The sequence below is a fragment of the Propithecus coquereli genome, unplaced genomic scaffold (assembly GCF_000956105.1).
Source record: "Propithecus coquereli isolate 6110/MARCELLA unplaced genomic scaffold, Pcoq_1.0 Scaffold34, whole genome shotgun sequence".
Classification (NCBI taxonomy): Eukaryota; Metazoa; Chordata; class Mammalia; order Primates; family Indriidae; genus Propithecus; species Propithecus coquereli.
The window spans coordinates 5,776,290-5,797,049 of record NW_012149063.1 but is presented as its reverse complement, the minus strand read 5'-3'; the positions used below and the strand labels follow the sequence as shown (position 1 = coordinate 5,797,049).

The following is a 20,760-nucleotide window of genomic DNA, read 5'->3' as shown; positions in this document are numbered from 1 at the left end:
CCTGGCAATATACCAGTTGCTGATGAGGATGCAGTAACTGTCATTCATTGGTGGGGGGAAAGCAAAATGGTGCCACCACTTTGGAAGACAGTTTGTCAGTCTCTTACAAAACTAAACACAGTGTAACCATATAATCCAGCAATTGTACTCTTAAGTATTTACCCAGCTGATTTGAAAACTTATGTACATACACAATCTGCCCACAAATATTTATAGCAATTTTATACATAATTGCCAAAAATGGAAGCAACCAAGATGTCCTTTAATAGGAGAATAAATAAACAAACTGTGCTACATTTATATGATGGAACACTATTCAGTGGTAAAAGAAATGAGCTATCAAGCCATGCGAGAACATTGAATCTTAAATGCATATTGCTAAGTGAAAGAAGCCAGTCTGAAAAGGCTACATACTGTTTGATGCCATTTATATGACATTCTGGAAAAGGCAAAACTAGAGAGACAGTAAACAAATTAGTGGTTTCCATGGCTTCAGAGATGAAGGAGGGTTGGATCGGTAAAGCATAGGGATTTTTTTAGGGTAGTAAAACTACTCTGTATGATGCTGTAAAAGTAGATACGTGACACTATGCATTTGTTAAAACCCACAGAACTTTATAGTGCAAGGGGCAAAACTTAATATATGCAAATTAAAAAAATAACTTAGGAGGTTAAGAAATCCCAGGATGGATTGCAGACTGTGACAAAAGAATGTGACTCTATAACGAATGCATGAAATAACCTTACTGCAGGGAGCAGGGGTGCAGGGGGAGGTGGGGAAGGTGCCGACTTAACCTTGGAAGTGAGTGGAGTATGAAAGACTAAAGGCAAGGACACTGTGCTCCATTCTAGTTGGCAAAGTTTGTTTCCCACGGGGTCCAGGCAAACAACCTGAAACCACTATAAATGTATACTGCAATTAGATAAATAAATAGATGACAGATGGTGTGAGCCAGATTTCTCACTGTTGGAGTGGGGAGTTACAGAGAAGCAAGGGGAAAGGGCTAGAATGATCCTTGTGGTATTGGATTAGAGTTGGAGAAATTGGTATGAACTCGTGCTTGGCCAAATATAGATACAGATGGGGGTGTGTATATATATATTTATAGATACGTGTATGTGCACAGGTTAGTATGCACACATGTATTTTCTTGCTCTGTCAGCTGAGAAGGCTTAAGACATCCCAGTAGCAACAAGCACACCTAGCACCCAGATCTTGGTTTCTAACACAGTTCTTCAATAAAAGGAACCAAGGGTCTTTGGCAAAAGGGCTGACTCTAAGACTGGGACAGAGAATAGATAAGCATCTAGTTGTGCCACAGGTAAGGCAGTGCTCAAAACAAAACAAAACACAATGATGAGAGTATGACAAAGGAATACAGGAGCCAAGTGAAAGAGCTCCTAAGGGCCAAAGCTTAAACAATTTGAGCAATAAATATGGATGGTAGTATTCGATTATAAGCCAAAGTATAAAATACATACCCATGAATGCATATAAATAAATGATTGAATAAACAAATAAGCATTGGAGAAGAGACAATCCCCCATGCAGAGGAATTCCAAGTAATTGATGCGGCTATTCTCCTATCAAGGAGCTAAAGCATAACTTCCCACCCCTTAGTGTGGACAGAATGTATTCTTGATGTGACGTGATGAAAACGGTAGACCCCTGTGGTCTTTTCCTCAAAACTCACAACCCTAGTCTAATCTTGAGAAAAACATCAGACAAATCCCAATTGAGGACAGCCTAGAAAACACCTGACCAGTATCTCCAAAGCTGTCAAAGTCATCAAACACAAGGAAAGTCTGAGAGACCAACAGACAAGAAGAGCCTAAGGAGACATGACAACTAAATGTAAAGTGATGTCCTTGATGAGATGAGATCGCGGGACAGAAGAAGTATGTTAGGTAAAAATGAAGGAAATCTGAATAAACTATGGACTTTAGTTAGTGACAATGAATCCATGTTAGTTCATTAAAAAATGCTGAAGGAAAAAACTATTAACCCATAATTCTCTATCCAGTGAAAATATCTGTATAAAGGAGGATGACATTGTCAGATGAAGAAACATTTAGGAGAATTTATAGCCATCACAGTGTTTTACATGAATTTCTTTACAAAGTTCTTCAGACAGAAGGGAAATGACGCCAGAGGGAAATTCAGAACATCAGGAATGAAGGAAGAACAACAGTGATGTAACCGAAAATAATCCCAGAAATGGGAGGGGGATGGTGTGAAAACTAACTTTGACAAGATAAAGATAGCTGTTGTCTTTTTTAAATTATTGCAGATGAAATTCATTCCACAGTGTGGTTGAGGCAATATTAACCTATTTAAAGAATTCTTTTAAAAAATGTAATTTACAAAGAAAGGTTATGAAGCTATATATACAGTGTAAACTAAATTTTGTTTCTATAGGTATATGTTTCTATACATTAAATATATAAACACAAAGATCTCCGAGTGATGGCATTTATGGAAAATTTTAAAAAATACTTTTATGTTTCCAAATATTCAACATAATAAGTATTATATTTATGATCAGGAAAAGATAACCATTATTTCTTAAAAATCCACTGTCTTGCTAGACTTCATTTTAGACTCTTGGCACAAGCACCTCCTTTTAGGCACACAGTATAAACTTCAATGATTCATCTGAATGTAAATTTGTTTCCCAGACTTTAAAGACTTAAAATGAAGATTTAAAAAAAAAAGAGTTCCTGTAATATTCTAGGGAAAATGAGATCGCTTATGTCATACACTGTTTCAGCACCCACATCTAAGTAGCTTAAAAGACTTAAGATCAAACCTTGTTCATGTCCACATCATACATGTGAAGAAGATAGTGAAAAAGAAATTATGATTCTGATTGAATGGAATGCATGGACTTTCTAAAGCACAATGCTTATTGCAATCAAAGCTATTGCAAAATGTGATGTCAACATTATTTTCATAAGTGCATCTGTCCGACTTCTTCCTAAACAAGGGATGAAGACTAACCCAAAATGAGATATTGATTGCATTATGATGTTATCAGAGTACATGGGATGAAGGGGGCTGGTTTTTCAGCAGTCAGCTGCATGTGCATCACTGGGGGGAAGCAGTCAACAGCTGCCATTTCCCACCGTGCCCCCTTCTTCTAGGCACAGACCTCCCCATCTTCAGAGCTGAGTCCACGCGGAATTTCACCCACACTGGCTCAGAGTCCTTCCCCAGGGTTTTCTTACTGTAGCTGCTGGGGAAGAACCAGGAACTGCTGGTAGCCCTCCTGTTAGCCCAGGGGCAGCTCCACACCTGTACTTCCTGGGGAAGGGGGATGTGAGCCTCTCTTTTTTGCTTTTGAGGTGGCTCGATCAAGTTTCTGTCACTTGTAACTTAGAAGTCTGAAGTTATACAGTAACTTAGAAACTCCATAGTCTTGTGAAGAGGGCAACTATTGGGAAGGGGGTGAATAGTGAAACAATCTTGTCCCAGAAATCCTTCGGGTTCAAGTGACATGGCTCTTACGGTGTATATTTTGGTATTCTGGCACTTAACTCCAATCTCTCCCAGTACCACATTCTGAAATATTAATAATTATCTGTTTACCTATCTCTCTCCCCCATTAGGCAGTTTGCTTTTTGAAGTCAATAATTCACTTTATTGGATTTTGTATCTCTAGAGCCAAAGTACAGAGCCTTCATGGCACATAGTAGGCACTTAATAAATGTTAGTTGATTTAAAAGGGATAAAATAAAATATGGTCATTTTTCCTACTACTACAGAATTATCTCACTTTTCCAAACTTATTAATTGGAAATTTATGACTTGGCTAGAGAAATTAATTTATTCAAGAAAAAAGGGGTTATTAACCCATTTAGTAGAAACTGTAAAGAGAATGCTTAAACTCATTAAGAAAACAAATTGTTTCAAGCAGGCTATAGCCATTTAAAATCACTGATTCATACAGAAATAATTTGTGGGCTAAGTTACAAATAATATCCCTCTACCTATTCATTAAATTAGGTCCCCGAGGATGTATATTAAGTAACGCTGTGTAAGCCTGGTTCGTTTACTGTTTGTACTTGAAATATTCCATAAATTAACCTTTTATTAATTTGAAAGGTGACACCCGAAGTCATACACAGAGTTTACTTACAAACATAAATTCCCTTAAATCTACAAAATATGAGAGGAGCAAAACAAACCTAACAAAATTCTTGCCAATTTGTGCCTCATTATTACATTTCTTTCAGACACATTTTAATTTCATTCATGCTCCGGGCACATGCTACTCAGTGCAAATCTTCACCATCTATCTCATTACCACTCTCTGATCTAATGTTTATTATTGTTAGTTATTGACTGGGCATAGGTATGGTACTAACGTCTAATCACACCTCATATCTAGTATGGTGACCTGCAAACTAGGTCTCCAAACCCACTCTCACTTCAGCCTTCCCTTTCTTAGATGATACCAACTGCATCATTCTACCTGTTCAGGCCAAAAACCTTGAAGTCATGCCTGAGGACCTCCTCTCATATCTCATATTTAATACACCAGAAAATCCTATGGACTCTGTTTTCCAAACCCACCCAGAATGCAACACTTCCCACCACCCTCACCGTGACTACGCCATCATTTCTAGATTTCCATGAAGTATCACACTAGTTTCCTGGGAGTCAAAGAATTTAGTAACTTTGCTATTTAAAACTACTTCCAGTCCCATTTTCTTATTTACGTAAAAGAGTTTTCCCAGTGCTGACCTATATAAAAATCAAGAAGAGGAATGAAATTGATGTCAAACTGCTATTTCATATAGGAACACTAATTAATTTTTTAAAACTCATCAAGTCACTCAGTGATGCATTTCTAATAACAATTTACTTTAATGTTTAATAATTTTTTACAGAAATTTATAAAATATCTATTGTTTTAATAATTGTGTACAACTACCATCATAACTCACTCTAGAAGAAAAATTTTAATAAAGACTTATTGTCATAAGAAATTTAAAAACACTAAGATTTAAATTTATATACATATTTCTGATCCATGCTAAGTCTAAAAGGGTGATCCATAGGAGACTTTCAATCATAAAAACACAGTACGACATGAAGCTGACATATTAACTCTGGACAGCTCACATTTGGACAGTTAACATGAATGAAAAATAATCTTCTATTTTATTTAAGACACTATTATGTTTGAGTTTTTGTTATTGTAGCTAAACCTGTATATTAACTAATATGTTGATGCAATGAAAATGGCATCTGGTCTGTAAAAAAAAAATTACAATAGGATAAAATGCTGTGGGCAAAACAGAATTGATATATGATTTAAACAAGAAAAAGAAATAATATAACATTGCCAACTATTAAAGAGTTTGTTCATATATTTTTTAAACGGTGAGTAATAAATTATTTCTCACAATGCCTCTCTCTGTTCTAATATACAGTAAGTGCTCTATAAAAAGTTGCTGATTAATAGACCCACTCCTCGGGAAAATTTGCTTGAGGTACAGGATTGGAACTCAGTTCCCTCTATGGACTTGCACACCAGACAGCCCTGCATTCAGATATCAACAACATGCTAGCATGGAAGACTGTACATGTGCACATAGGAATTGATGAATAAATAAATCAACTGCTATTTTGGCTCATTTGGAGGTTCCCAAGTACCAGGCATCTTACAGAAGAAAATGACATTTACTAGTAATATTAATATTTCCACTTGGATCCAAACATCCTGTACAAGGCAACTAAAACCTCAAGATTAAACATGCAGAAACACTAGGATGACCACCAGAGGGAGCCCACGTGTTTTTATCAATACACCAGACACCAAAGGAAGAAAAAGGAAGAAAACACTACAAAATACAGAGCTGGAAGGGGTGGTGGGAGCACTACCCGTTTCAGTCATTTAAGAGAATATATTATTGAGTGACAGAACCATTTTTGCATCTATGTTACAAACTCTTACTAGGCAGTTGCATGTTGCAATGCTTTGACATTTATAAAAGGAAAACTGGTTAAACATAATATTTGAAAACCTCACATACCCTAAAACTACAAGGTCCCAAGCAGACTGCCGTGGTAACATCCATGTTCTCTGCTGTGTCCCAAACAAGCCAGGCGCCTCCTGCAGCTCATCTCTTTGTCCCTGCTCTCACTCTCTATTCTGGCCCATCCTCGTGGTTAACTTTGGAGGAAGGTTTGGGTGTGGCTTCCTCATTTTGTTTGGATCGGGCTATCGAATAACAGCACCGGAGGAGCACTTGGTGAGACTCGGGCATTTTTCATTCTCCTGTCTCAGCCAAGTTGTTAAGGACATTAAGATGAATGAGTTTCCATTTGTCATCCTGAAGTCTTCCCAGAACTGAGAACTGGACCGAGTCCTAACAGGATGCAAGAGGACCTCTATAAGCCTTTCCAGACCCAATCTCCATGTAAACCAGAACCCACAGGCCAACTTCAGTGATCTCCCAAGCTAGAAAAATGTCCCGAGACTGCAGCTATATAGACAAGGGTGTGATCCCGTCTAGAATTAAGCTCCAGGGAAGCTTAATATAATGTTTTATGTTTGAGAGCAGCGTCAAGTTTTAGAATTTTCTCCATGCTTTATCTTATCAATCCTTTTATTGTGGTGGTCAGATGACCATTTTATCGATGAGGAAACTGAAACTCATGGAGGTGACTTGCTCAGTGTCACTGGTTATTAAGTATCAGGGGTGGAAACTGATAAGCATGCACTTGTGGGGTCACGGATTATAACAATGAACCAGTGTTGAACTCAGTCATACTAATGTCTTCTGAGATAGAAAGAAAATGATTGTCTTCCCTTCCCCTCAAACTACAAGTGAGTGAAAAGCATGACAGAAGTGAATCCAATGACTTAGCACTTGCTTTACGCAATATTTTCATAGTATATTTTCCTAAGTTTCTTTTTCATGCCTGGATGGGGTAATCATGTATCATGTATGCAAATAAATTAGCACAGGCAAGTTGAATTCCACAGGGTTAGGTCCTCAGCTGAATGCTGCTAGATTTAACATGCTTATTAATGCCTTGGATATGGAATCAAAAGCATTCTTATCAAATTTAACAATGATACCCAATTGAGTGGGGGTGGCTGACAGTTAGGAGAACTAGATTGAAATTTAAAGTGACCTTGACAAACAGAAAGGAAAAACAGGGGCAAAATTCAATAGAAAGCTTTGCAAAGTAATTCATTCAAAAGAGGGGGGACACAAAGCAGAACGACAGAAATGAGGGAGCATTGACTGGGCAATTATAACAGAAAAGGAGCTGGAGGTCAGAGTGAACAATAGGCTTCAAAGGCATTAGCAATCTGGTTCTGTCATTTTTAAAAAAGAAGGCATGATTTCGGGAAGTACAAATAGGGGAAAACTTGAGCTAATTACCCCTCCAGATTCAAAATAGATCAAGCTTGGGGGAGGGGAGGTGTTTTATGGGAACCCCGAAATGCCTGTAGCTTGGAAGCCAGGTTTTGATAACTTTGAAAGGGATCCTTAGAAAGTACAGTGCCTAAAATAATTAAGTTTTCGATTTTGGATCTGATGAAATTAGCCTCAAAAGAGAAAGTTCTAGGTACTCTTTTCCGATTGTTCATGAAATGCTCTCAGCCTGGAATATCCTTTCCTTTCCACCTGGGTAACACCCACCTTCTATCAAGCATTTACACAGGCATTTCCTCATTGGTAAGGCTACTCTGAACCCCTCCTCTTCTCCCTGTAGAGAACTGCATAGTCCCGTGTGTGTCTCCACAAAGCAGATACTAAGTGCCAGCACTGGCTAAGCCCTTGGCATGCACTGTCTCTTTAATACTCTTGGAAACCCCTAGGGCAAGATGCTACTGTTATTCTCATTCTTTAGATTAATTAACTTGTTCTCAGGTTGTTCACGTGGTTACTAATTAGCAGAGCTGGGAATTTAACTTAAGCCTGAAGAGTTCCTAAATCCATGAGCTAAGGCCACACTGTCCTGACTACGTGTGCAACCACAACACTTCACCGGACTTGTCTAGTCACGTCTGCCTCTGCTTCTGGGCTGCAACTCCCTGAAGGAATGTACCAGGTTCTATTTATTTTCACACTCCCATATGGGGCCTGGGATTGATCGATAAATGTTTGTTAAATTAAAGGTTTTTCAAGCAAGTAGATGGAATATTCTATGGGTGATTCTGAGTCATTCTTTGGCTGAAGGAAAACAGAAAATAAAAGTAAACTGAAATGAAGAAGATTTAAACATTTATAAAAACTGACAATAAGAATTCTGAAAAATTCTGGACCATATTATAAGGATGATTTGACAATTTCATTTTCTAAAAATGTTTTGAAATTGGTATATTTAGATATATATTTACATATATACACAAATACATATGTATGTGTCTATATATGTATGTATATGTGTACATTTATCTATCCTCTATCTTCAATGTCATTTTACCTAAAGGTAAAGAGAATGACTACAGAATATTTTAATATCTATGGACTCAGGGTGGCCTGCCTGGCACAGAATTGTTAATAGAAAAGAATCCAATTCCTAAATGACATGTCAACACTAATTTATCCGATCTGAGAGCACTACAATTTTCTCTCCTAACCAGAAGACATATTTTGTAAATAATTTGTTCTCAATTTCTCAAAATGGGAACAATAAAAATTCAAATACATTAAACATAAATGATACTATCTATTTTATTCTCACAGTTAATTGAGGTAACGCACTAGCAGCCCAAAGTAACTGGTGATGTAGATAACTGCATTCGGCACAGGATAAAATATTTCTGAAGACAGCAACATCCCTGCCCGCCACTTTGGCATCAGCAGCAGAGTGTATTAGTGTTAGCACGCGTCGCGTCCCTCGCCCCCTGCCGACGGTGGGACGACTTCCCGGCAGCAGAGCCCGTACTTGGCCGCCTCATCTCAAGACTGTACCATTTTTTAAAGTGAGAGCAAGAAGAAGCTATTGGCCAAAGAGATGGGGGAATCTCATTCCCCTTATAATTATTATTTTTTAAGCATCAAACACCACCCGGATTCTCTGAGATATCTTGCCCAAGTCAAATTCTGAGTACTGAAAAGACTGAGCGAATATATGTATCAATCCTAAAAAAGCATGGCAGCAACATTAGAAAGTTCTATTTCATAAAAGAAAGCTTAAAAATTGTAAAGAAGCCAAATTTAGAATGTTGAAAAGTAATTCGTAATATTATAAAAATAATTCTAAAATATACCAATGAATCGCCCCCCCAACGCACCCCAGGACATGTCCTTTCAACACGCAAACTCACAGCAAGTAGGTCCTAGGAGCGGTGTCGAGAGCATTCACGTGCAACCAGCGCATGGCCTCACGGACGACAGAAGAAGGATCAGGGCTTTAGAGTGTTACCTACATTTCCTATTTGCTAGTATATTTAGACGAATGACTACTATGCATCACCTTAAAATTTCAGTCGATATCCCCCCGCAGAAGCTAGAGAGAGAACTGGTATGGATAGCTTTCATAACAGAAGAGAGGAACGGACGGACTAAAAATCAGGAAGAAATTCAGCAAGGACACTTTGCCCCATAAAATACATAACTCACAAATACAAAAACAAACATTTCTTCAGAGACTGGAGAGCTGAAGTTGTCCTTGGCACCGTCGACAAGAAGTCACTGGTGTTTTCCAGGAGGTGGAGCAAAGTAAGTCTTAGCTCACTGGGCTGTCCTTTCTAACAGGCTAGCTAATGAAAGGAGTATTTACACACTACTCAACTCACAGGATAGGGCCAGCACCTGCTAAATCTAATCTTTACTGGGTGATAAGCAATTTGTCCTTCAAAATCAGAACAAGCAGGCTCAGGATTTTCTAAGTTTTTAACATTTTGTTGTTTCACTCTCCTGTGAGACCTTTGCATCCTGGATTGCTTACACCTGGATTTCAGAGTGGTTACAGCACCAGTTAAACCACTTGTACCCTAGAACAGAGGAAAACAGCTGCCAAGAGTAAACCTGTGAACCCCGGCTAAGGAGTTCTGGGCCTGTATCAGTCGTGTTTTAAAGTGGGGTTTTAAAAACTGTGTTCCACAGAAGACTGTTAGTTTGAATTCAGTAGGTGTTCTATAGCTAGAGTTGAAAGGATTTATTATGGGATTATCTGAGTTTTTTATATTTTAAGTTTCTACGAGGATACATAATTCCCTGTTTCTTCATCTGGCCCAGAATTACATTGTCATAGCCCATCTGTGATGGTCAAATAAGATGTTGTCATATATTATAACAGATGGAAAATATTCTAATGTGTTTTCTCTAACCTTGAAAAAGAGCAACAATAAAGAGAAATGAATGTTATTATATTTCCTAGAAATTCCCCAAATTCCTAACTTTTTGACCCTAATCGTTACTAGTGTATTATTATTCTGTTGCCCTCTCCTTAATGAGAATTTCCACAAACTCTGAAAATTATTTCCTTACCAGTTGCCATTTAAAACCATATGCCTTTATAATAATTTCTAATTATTATTCTTCATATAAATGACCCATGATTTTAAAAAGTTTGAGAAACTCCTGCTTTAAGTAATCTCCTTAAAATAAGACCTGCCAAACAGTTCGAAAAGACCCTCAGGTTTACTCATCGCTAATTGCTACATTGAGTTCTTATAGCAGTTGGGAAACAACTTTGAGCTGTGAACTGACAGTGATTTATATTGGGAAATCACTCTTCAGTATTTAGCAAAAAGCTTGTTAGTCATACTATCAATATTATAACTGCCTAAAAAATGAGGACCTTAAATGATCTGTTTGGAAACAAGATGTTTGTAAATCAGGAAATGGGATTATTTTGTAATATCCCTTTGAGTCTATTTCTCTGGCTCCTTCCACCTTGAAGAAGAAAAAGTACAATGTCCTAAAACTGCAAAATCCCATAGCAGTTGCCCTCTCAAAAGGATAGAGCACAGTAAGTTGCAAAATCTAAATAAGTAGCAAAAAATTAAAAAAAGCTCATTCTTTAAAAGGCAACCGTAACATTCTGCATTCAACATTCAAGCTTTCTTGTAATTGTGATTTTTAACTTCAGTGTTAAACATGGTCAGTTAGGCATAGCACATACAGAAGAGGAAAAAATATACAACTTAAACAGATTAAAGCAAAGAGTTTCTTTATAAAACCAACAGCCCTGAATAATCACAACCCTATCAAAATAGTCTACTTGCTTTGCTGGCTCCCCTGTTGTATTTCTAGTATTTTTCTTGATTATTTAATAGGTCCCAGTGTCCTGTGTCATCTAATGTGAATTGATGTTCCTATGAATTATGGTAAGTAGTAGACAAAATAATCCAGCAAGTAACTGCTAGTCCATATGTCTCTGCAAGAGTGCAATTTATGAAAAGAAAGTTCTTTTTTATGCAAGAACTTTATGAGTCAAAATAAAATATGGCTGGCAAGGCAGCTACAAACACCACATGCTGATGCCCGTATATTTGATGAAAAGTGATACACAGTGATTAACAAAATTATGAGGAGAAGCTGGAAAGGAGAAAATATTTTTCCACAAAGAATTTATTTGGAACACTGGAATAACAGTGGAAGTGCTTTTATTTCAGTCCCCAGGCATAGTGTTGTTATTTAGAAACATAAGGGGAATATAATATTGCCCAGCACGCAGTTAAAGAAGGTAAGGGATAAAAGAAATCCTCATAACACAACTTGTCCCTTATAGAGGAAAAATTTTCAATTAACACCACTTTAAGGCTCTTAGGCTCCTTTTTATCTCTCTAGAGCTTCGTCTCTGCTCATGAGTGTCTTTCATCTCACTTGCTGTACTTCACTGATGCCATCGGAAAGCTTTCTTAGTCACATGTGACGACACATCTACTCTATTTGCTAATAGAGAATTAAAGTGCGCTTCTCTCTTTGCTAGAGAATGTGACCTAATAGCCCAAACAAATACAAATAAGCATACACTGCTACTAACATTGGGGAGACAGCCCAGCCAGTCCCCCAAAACTTTCATAACATATTGTTAACAGCTCATTGCATCCGACAAACTCATTGTTCTGCAAACTCCAAACTACTATTTTGTCAAAAAGTGAGCCACATGGTGACAGCTGTTGGGCCCTCTGCTTAGAGCCTTGTGCCTGTCGTCCCTCTGCACGGGGATCCAACCTAAAGGTCACTGAGTGCCTAAGAGAGACGCGGCTTCCTTTTGAAGCCTAGAACATGTTAGCCCTCCCAGGGCTTGGACATTCTGCGTGTGCCCCCACATCACTGCTAGACCCTCGATGAGGAAGTACAAGGCCCTTTCATCACCTTCATTTGGCTAATGGTTTGTGGAGTATTTGTTGCAGGACAGATGATTTGGAACATCCGTGTCCAGAATGGTAGCAGGATCAGTTTGTGACTTTAGACTCTAAAGCCTGTTGCTTTAGAATCTTTATGAGCCTGACTATCTAGAGCTTTACTCAACACAGAGACACAAATTCTTAAAAGCAAAAGATCGACAGTAAGGTTCCTTGAAGAAAGGTATTTTAAGGAGAGCCACAAAAGGCAAAAGGACAGTTACTTTAAAAAGGGCAGGACATTTTTCAGAGGTGAAAAGATAGCTAGAAAACGCAACAAGGCTTGAGATAATAATAATTGCAATAATAGGCCTAACATTTACCAAGCTCTGTTTTACTTAACTCTTTGCTTTCCACAGATTATCTCATTCAATATTCTTAATTTCTTTTTAAGGTAATCACGAATACCATTTACATTTTAAAGATGAGGCAGGATGTTTAGGCAAATCAAGTAGCTTGTGCAAGGCCCCACAGCTAGGAACTGAAATCCTTTGCTGAACAAAACACAGTGAAATTTTGGTGTGACATTTGAAGTGACATTGCTAGGTCTCAAACCCAAATTTGTAGTGATGCAGCAGTGGGCTAGAATTTGGCACCAGTCCTTTAAAACCAACATTATGAAAAGAGGAAGACTGAAAGAAAGTTAGGGCCAGATCTCTGAAAAGAGACACAGAAATAATCTAAATTTAATTCGGACAGTGTATCTTCCCACAGACACAGGATGGAAAGCAGAGAAAAGGAAGGGTGACAATTCTGTAACATTGCCACTTGGGTATAGCAATCAAGGAACACAGCTACAAGGTGATACATCTAAGAGCCAACCAAGTACAGCGTGAGAGTAATTTTTACACACTTCCATCATTAACCCTTCCATGTCGTTATGTAAATCTAGATTCTAGTTAATAAAATTGATATCATTATTTTTGCATGCAAAGATATGCCATTAAACCACTACCATCCTTAGAATGCATGCTTGGCACTGTTTCTTAGTGAAAGCTTTGTCCTAACCCTTCTACTCTTTTACAAGAAGAGTACAGTTTTACAGAAACAATTATAGCAATTAATTATCCTCAGTTTCTAAAGAGAAATGTTGACTTTAGTGCACTTGGATATAATTAAGCAAATTCATCAACTGACCCTGAATTTCATAGTTTGCATTCCTACTAAGGAAAACCAACTAGTTTTCTACAAGCTATTAAGCTAATGATTTGTTCTACTGCCATGTATGCACCATGGGAAAAAGAAAACACTTAGCAATTGTACCACTTGCCTCTAGAATAACCTTTCTTCAGACTAGTTAATATTACAGACATGTGATGACCATGTCAGAGCAATCAACCTTCTCCCCTTTATATTTCAAAGTGATTCGCCAAAGATGCCAGAATGAGATTAGAAAAATATTTATTGCTCTGTTGGATGTGGATCAAGAGCTCTCTTTGCTGGTAGGGTTACCATGATTATTTTTTACCTTATGACAGTTTTTAGAAGGTAGGCAGAAGAGAGTAGCTACTCACGTTCTCCTTGTCAGGAATCCCTAAAGGAGGAAAAAGAGACAGAGAGAGGCCATGAATTGTATGATCAACCTGTAAAACGGAACTGAAATCCTTTGCTGAACCAAACTAAGTAAAATTTTAGTGTTTTCAATTTGTGTTTCCATAAAAACTTACATAATGCCGCTTAGAAATATAAAAACTTACATAATGAGGCTAAAATAAATCAATGAATCAGGAGCAGGGCTATGTGCCCAGACAACAAAACCCATGCTTATTTTGCTTCTCTACAATGTGCTTTACTTTCCCAGCGGTAAAAATCCATCACTGATTCATTCACACCATGTAAGCAACTAATGCCACTGACTTAGGCACCAGAACACTCAGAATTTTGGACAGACACATCAACTCTTAAGTTGCACATACTGTATTTTTACATAGCAAACCACTTCACACTGCTCCAGTGATTTATTTTTTTATTTTTATTTTCATTTTTATTTTTATTTTTTTGTCATATGACAGGCAAATACTCCAGTGATTTAAACTTAGGGACAAGAAACACATAAACAATTTCCATTTTGAGCAAAGCAAACTCCTACTGCCTCCAAGTCAGGTCTGGGTATGGCAGTGGCTATTTCCAGGGGTATCTCAGTTTTCTTAGCTAAAAAGTTAATTATTCATCCATTCACTCATTTGTTCATTCATTTGCAACCCTTTTGTGAGTATCTACTACAGCCAGCCCCATTCCATTTCACTTCCTTTGGGGCTGCTCCGCTGACTGGCACTGTCAGGGTGATCATACTGGAAGGTTCACAGCTCCAGCAGAGCCTAATGCCCGCAGAACAGCAGACACAAGTGGCTTTATATTGAACAGACAGAAGCACAGGTGGTTTTTATGCGTGGCTTGCACCCAGCTTTCAAGTGGAGTGGTGTGAGGTGGTTTGCAATGTGAAAACACAGTGTGTCTACGTTCTGAGTAAAAAGGACATTCTGTTTACACAAAGGGCCACACAGGATTGATAATATTAGCATTAAAAGAACTTAGTGCCCACCCTAATAGGCAGCGGCACAGTATGCAGGAGGGGCAAGGATGGAAAAGACTATTTGGAAACATTCCCTCTTTAAAGCTTTGACCCCCCATGGAGACAGCACCAGGACATAAAAGCTCAGCCAGGAAGCAAAGGACAGAGTCCTCCTCTGAAAGAGAGTATTAATAGTATCTTTGCCATCACTTCCCAGGTATGTCACAGGGAGGAAGGACGGCCTAATGTCTGCACTCCAAAACTCATCTTGAATCTGTCCATCCATCCAGTCAACATCCATTTGAAAGAACTAGCGTTGACAGTATGAGGTGTATGGGATGTAACAGAAGCTTACTCTCTAGCAGGTTCAATAAGATAAATACATAGTTGCACAAGTCGCCATATATGAGAGGCTAGGAATTAGGGTATCTGTAGAGAAATAATACCGAAAAGGTGATTTGAGGCCATGCAGGAATTTGATAGTTGGGCTAAGGCATAATAGTCTTGGAATCTCACCTTCCATGGCAGGCAATGGACAATCATGAAAAGGTCTTGAGTGACATGAGGAGGGGAAGGAGACTGTTCAAAACTAAAAGATGGTGAAGACACAAACACCAGGTGCAATGGCATGGTCTTTGAACTCCAGTTTGGGCAATCAGGGATAATGACATCCAGTTGGGGAAACTGGAATACGGACTGGGTGGTGGATGTTATCAAGGAAAACCGTGCCAGTCAATAGGTGTGGTAATGGTGCTGTGGTTGTACATGGAAAAGTTTTGATTTTCAAAAATGTCTGCTGAAGTATTTGGGGTGAAATGTGTGTATGTGACTAGAAGAAGGAGAGATGACAAAATGTTACTATTACAATACATATTAATTTATTAATAAGAAAATCATATTTAAGCACTAAAATACTAATTAAATCGAAGTGAGGAAAATAAGGGTGTTAACTGTGTCATTCTTTCCACTTTCCATATGCTTGAAATTTTTCATAATAAAAAGTAAAAAAAAAAAAAAAGTTCTACAGCAATCAGGTGTTGGGTAGACCAAGGGCAAGACAGTGAAGGTTCAGAGCCAGTTGAGTCATCTCTGCCCGACCCAGGAGGGCAGGCTGTGAGTGTGCAAAGGAGTGAGGGTGGGACGCGTGACCGCCTCAGTGGTGGGGATGGGGGAGGCGTCCATGGTGCTTGCAGTGTAGAGCCCGGTGTAGGACGAAGGCAGCGTTGTTGGAAATGGGCCTTTTAGGAGGAAGGCAAGGTTTTGCAGGGCTCAGTAGATGTTCCCTTATGGACATTTTGAGGTTGAGAGGACAGCAGGCCATGTGGGCAGAGAGAGAACCCGCAGTCATTTGGAAAGTTAGGCTGCCCCTTGGAGGAATCAAACAGAGGTTATTGGCTCTAAAAGCATTTGTATCAGCTGCAGGAAAGGAAGGAAAGTATAGGGAAGAGAAACACAGCCATGACTAGACTCTTAGTGGGAAGGGGAAGAAGTACCTATGAAAGGGTCAAAGATGCGAGTGGCTGGAGAGATCTGAGAGAAGCATGGTGCAGGGGAGCCCTGGGCACCAAGGGAGGAGGGAGTCTGACTGTGGACAGTCTTATTCAAATCAGAAAGGACGGGGAATGGGAACGATTGGGTCTGGTTACTGGTTGGTTGCTGGTGACTTTAGAGTGGTTTATTCAAGAAGTGTGGGTGCAGAGCCAGATGTTGAGGGGTTCCAGAATGACTGGGGGTGAGAAAATGATAGCTAACACCATCTGGGTGCTTACTATATGCCGGGCACCCTTTCAAACACTTGGCATGTTTTGATTCATTTAATCCTCACAACAATTCTATGAAGAAACTGAGGCACAGAGAGACTAAGGGCTTGCCTGAGGTCACACAGCTAGAAGACAGCCCAGCTGGGATTTCAACTCAGGCGCTCCTAACTAGCCAGTCATCCCTAGCTCAGCCAGGAGAGAAAAAACCAAGAGCAGAGGAGGAAAGGAAAGAAGGACCTGTCCCTCTTCCCCCCGCCCCACCCCCAGGCCCCACCGTAGGGCAGTAGAAGGCTAAGGGGAGAGACGGCTGAGGCTGCACAGAAAACGTGAAACAGGGAAGGAGAGTGAGGATGCTCACTTGAGATCTTGGTCAAGCAGGGGAAAAGTTCACCTGCAGAGTGACAAGTCTGGAAGGGAGGGCGGGAGCTCCGGAAGCCAGGAAGAGGATTTGAAGGGTGACTGTGGCTCCGAAGATGCGTGGCGTGGTAGCGCTGCCGCCGCATCACCGTGTCTGCTGGCTCAAGTGCTAGAGCTCCAAAGACCCCCCTGTTACACGTATACTCGTGAGAGCTTAATAAGGAGACTCACAGACGCACAGAGCAACTCCCAGCAATGGTAACCAACGCGTGCTAAATATGCCTCCGACGTGCACGAACAGACAAACAGACCCAGAGGACACAGGGTGCTTTGAGTCTAGTGGGCACCCCCTGGAAAAGAGTATCACAGAGAAAAATTTCCTTTCTTTTATGACCAGCCAGAGACTCGTCTCTTGTCAAAGGCCTGGATTTTTAAAACTGAATTTGTTTAATGTCTACAACATGCTGTTCTGATATACACACACCTAGTGAAATCCTACTGCAATTATTACTACAGTTAAGCAAATTAATCTGTCACCTTCCACAGTCACGAGCGCGCGCGCGTGTGTGTGTGTGTGTGTGTGTGTGTGTGTGTGTGTGTGCGCGTGGTAAGAGCACCTAAAATCTACAAAGGCCTGGAATTTGAAGAGGCCATGGTTTAAGAAGATTAAATAAACAACTCACACTGCTTCTCTCCTTGATCAATAGCGTCAAAATACGCAAGAGGAAGGGCTCTCAGGTATCTAGATGTGACTGAGACAAAAACAGTTCCTGAATCCCATTTTTAAAAGGGCACAGAAACACAGAAACTGGATTTCACTATAAAATGAAGATATTTTGAGAAAGTATTCTAGGCATGCTGAAAGTCCAGCTGGCACCAGAGCATACGTACCTCCCTTGATCAGCTAAGACCACACAGTAATACTATATTAACCGTTTCTTTAAAAATATCCTAAGTGTGGGCTGGCAGGTTTGTTTATCCCCAAGAGTCTGGAGACTTACTCCGTCAAACTGGTGTAGGACATATTTTTTTGTCACATGAAAACACACACCACACGACAAATTTTTAGATACAAAATGTTCACATTTTCCACTTACTGTCATTGTTAGAGCCTGTTTCCATAACACCATAAGGAGGAGCCAGAAGTCCTGCCATATACTGTCGATATTTCTGAAAGACAAGATTGTAAACTCAACACACAGATATTTACTTGCTTTGAGCATTCATTTATTTACATGTTAAAAAGCAGAAACGTTGCGTGTCAGGAAGCATCTGAGCCTTGTATTTATAGAGCCCTGAAACGTGCTCTCTGGGGTCTCTGGCGTAAAATAAAGATGTATTCTAAAGAGGTCTTCCTGAATAAGCCTGAATGCGCCTGCCCCGCACCCCGCCTGGGGGCAGGAGGTCTCTCTCAGCCAGCTCATTTATGTATTTGTGGCTGACTGAATTGGGTGGGCTTTTCACCCTCCTCCACCCCTGCTCCCCTCTCCACCCCTGCAAACACATGCTTAGCTTTTCGTAGAGGGAAAAGGCATTTGGTTTCTATAGACGCAGATACAGATACATGCGCTGCCTTCTTAATAGGTGAATGCCACTGAATCAGCTTCTTTCAAAGCAAAAAGACATGCATCTCAAGAAAAACGTCTGTTTTGAAAGAAGCTGATTCGCTTCCATTTATCTACTTCCTTTTACACTGTACACCTGCCTGCTATGTGACCTCCAAAGAACTTTTGGTATGTGTCAAATAAAATAGTTTGGCTTAATTTAGAACTATTTGGATTCCCCTGAATTGTATTCACCTGGCTTTGGGTCCAGGCATGCTCTAAAACCTGGGGCCCGGGAGCCTCGGGAGCCTGTGCTGTTAGGAAGAAGCCTTGGTGAGCATAAAGCAATCTAGAGCATCTAGCTAGAGAGGAGGGACATTGACGAAGAACAGAAAATGAGGATTAGCCACCCTGTCTTCTCAGGTAATAAATACAGCCTCCTCTTTCAGAATGGAAACTGGGCAATTTTATTTATTGCATGGTGTCATGTATATTTATGGTTTATAATTATGATGACATACAAATGTTAAACAGCATCAAAAGAATCATAGCGTGCTCACAGGTTATACAAACGTCAGCAGAAAAGGCTTCATCTGTAGCAATGGGCAGCTGGCGACATGCAGTATTCAGGCAACCATCTGGCCCATTTGGTACATGTGAATGGCGTTTGCAATGTGACATTGATGCTTTCTCAAAAGAGCCTTCTTCTAGTCAAGATGTGACTAGCTTTTTTAAAAAATATTTTTTTCTTCTCATTCTGAGGCAACTATACTAACACCTGCGTGCAAGCATTAAAACCATGATTTTCTTTGCCTTTGAACTAACTAATCACTCAAACATACCCACAGGACCAATGTATCACCCTGCATTCTTGACATCTCCTTTGATAATTTCCCAATCCTGATTCTCTTCTTTCTTATGACACCATCTACTCTTCTTCAAGAGAGAGAACATTCATTAAGCACATTTCTGGGCATCATATTATTCTGGACAATAAATAAAATAAGCTCAAAGAGAGCAGATGAGGACTGGGTGTGTTCTAAGCTTTTGTGATCCCCCTATAGCCTTTTGGGTCAATCTTCTTATCGTTAGCAACTTCCTAAGAGGCTCCTAAAAAAATAGTTCATGTTAAAGGGGCCGTTTTACTTTGTTTAGAGATGTCTTGATGTGACAGATGTTTGTTTCAGGCACCTCAATGTCAATCCTCATGAACTTCACAGAAGCACTTCCTTGATTCCTGGATGAATGGGACTTCACCTCCTTCAAACCCCGTAGCCCCTGGTCTGCTACTCTCTCACAGAACACATCATCAGGGCCAACACTTGTGGGAACTGAGACTAGAGTGGCCCTTTGGGGAGGAGCATGCAGACTGGACTTCAGGACATGTGTGTATTGAGCACCTACTGTGTGCAGAGAACTTAGGCAGAAAACAAGCAGACAGGGTCCCTGGCACTTGTGAAGTATCTATTTTCTGCAACATGGGGCACTATATCTTCCACATAATATGAACTTGATACTTAACTATTGAATTTCTAAATTTTTTCTAGAAAATTCCAAACAAATATAAAAATAGACAGACTGCCACATACTCCACACCCAGATTCAATGATTATTAACTCATGACCAATATTATTTCATCTATACATCTATCTACTCACCCATTACAGAATTATTTTGAAGCAAACCCCAGCTACTATATCTTTTAAACCATATATATTTCAGTAAGAATCTCTAAAAGATAAGGACTCCTTTTTTTCAAACAAAACCACAATACCATTATCATAGCTAAGAAATGTAACAACTACATAATATCCAGTTGATGTTCAAACTTCTAATTGTTTCATTCATGTCATCATTAAATTGAAATTAAAAATAGTTTATTTAATAAGAGAACATTGGTTACAGTATAACAGCTTTTGTTACAGGGGAAATTACAAAAACAGGGTTGAAATATTTATACTTGTAAATGAAAAGTCAATCTTTTAAAATTAATGGAGTACTTTTTAATAAACATTAACTAAAGCTGGGAAATTTATTTCTTATATAGCACCCTATAAAGTACCCTATATTAATTAGGATAAAAAGAGCTAACTAGAATAAAACCTATATCAAAAAATTGGGATTCCTAAATTATTTACATATTGCTTGATCTTTGCTCAGCATTTCATCTTCCAAGCACAAGTTTAAAAAAGTCTATAAAAGAAAATACCATATGAAAAGCTGTTGAACCTTATTCATAATAGAAAGGCACATCAAAA

General features: G+C 39.2%; 1 protein-coding gene across 4 annotated transcripts in view; it reads right to left on the bottom strand.

Annotated features, from left to right (window-relative positions):
- RAPGEF4 (Rap guanine nucleotide exchange factor (GEF) 4) overlaps positions 1–20,760 on the bottom strand; it is a 298,433-nt gene that overhangs the window by 121,634 nt on the left and 156,039 nt on the right. For all 4 annotated transcript variants that reach the window (XM_012650785.1, XM_012650786.1, XM_012650787.1 and 1 more), the window contains 2 exons: positions 18,056–18,128; positions 13,844–13,863 (listed from right to left, as the gene is read on the bottom strand). In XM_012650785.1, the coding sequence (XP_012506239.1) occupies positions 13,844–13,863; positions 18,056–18,128 (93 nt within the window). The remainder of the gene's footprint in view (positions 1–13,843; positions 13,864–18,055; positions 18,129–20,760) is intronic.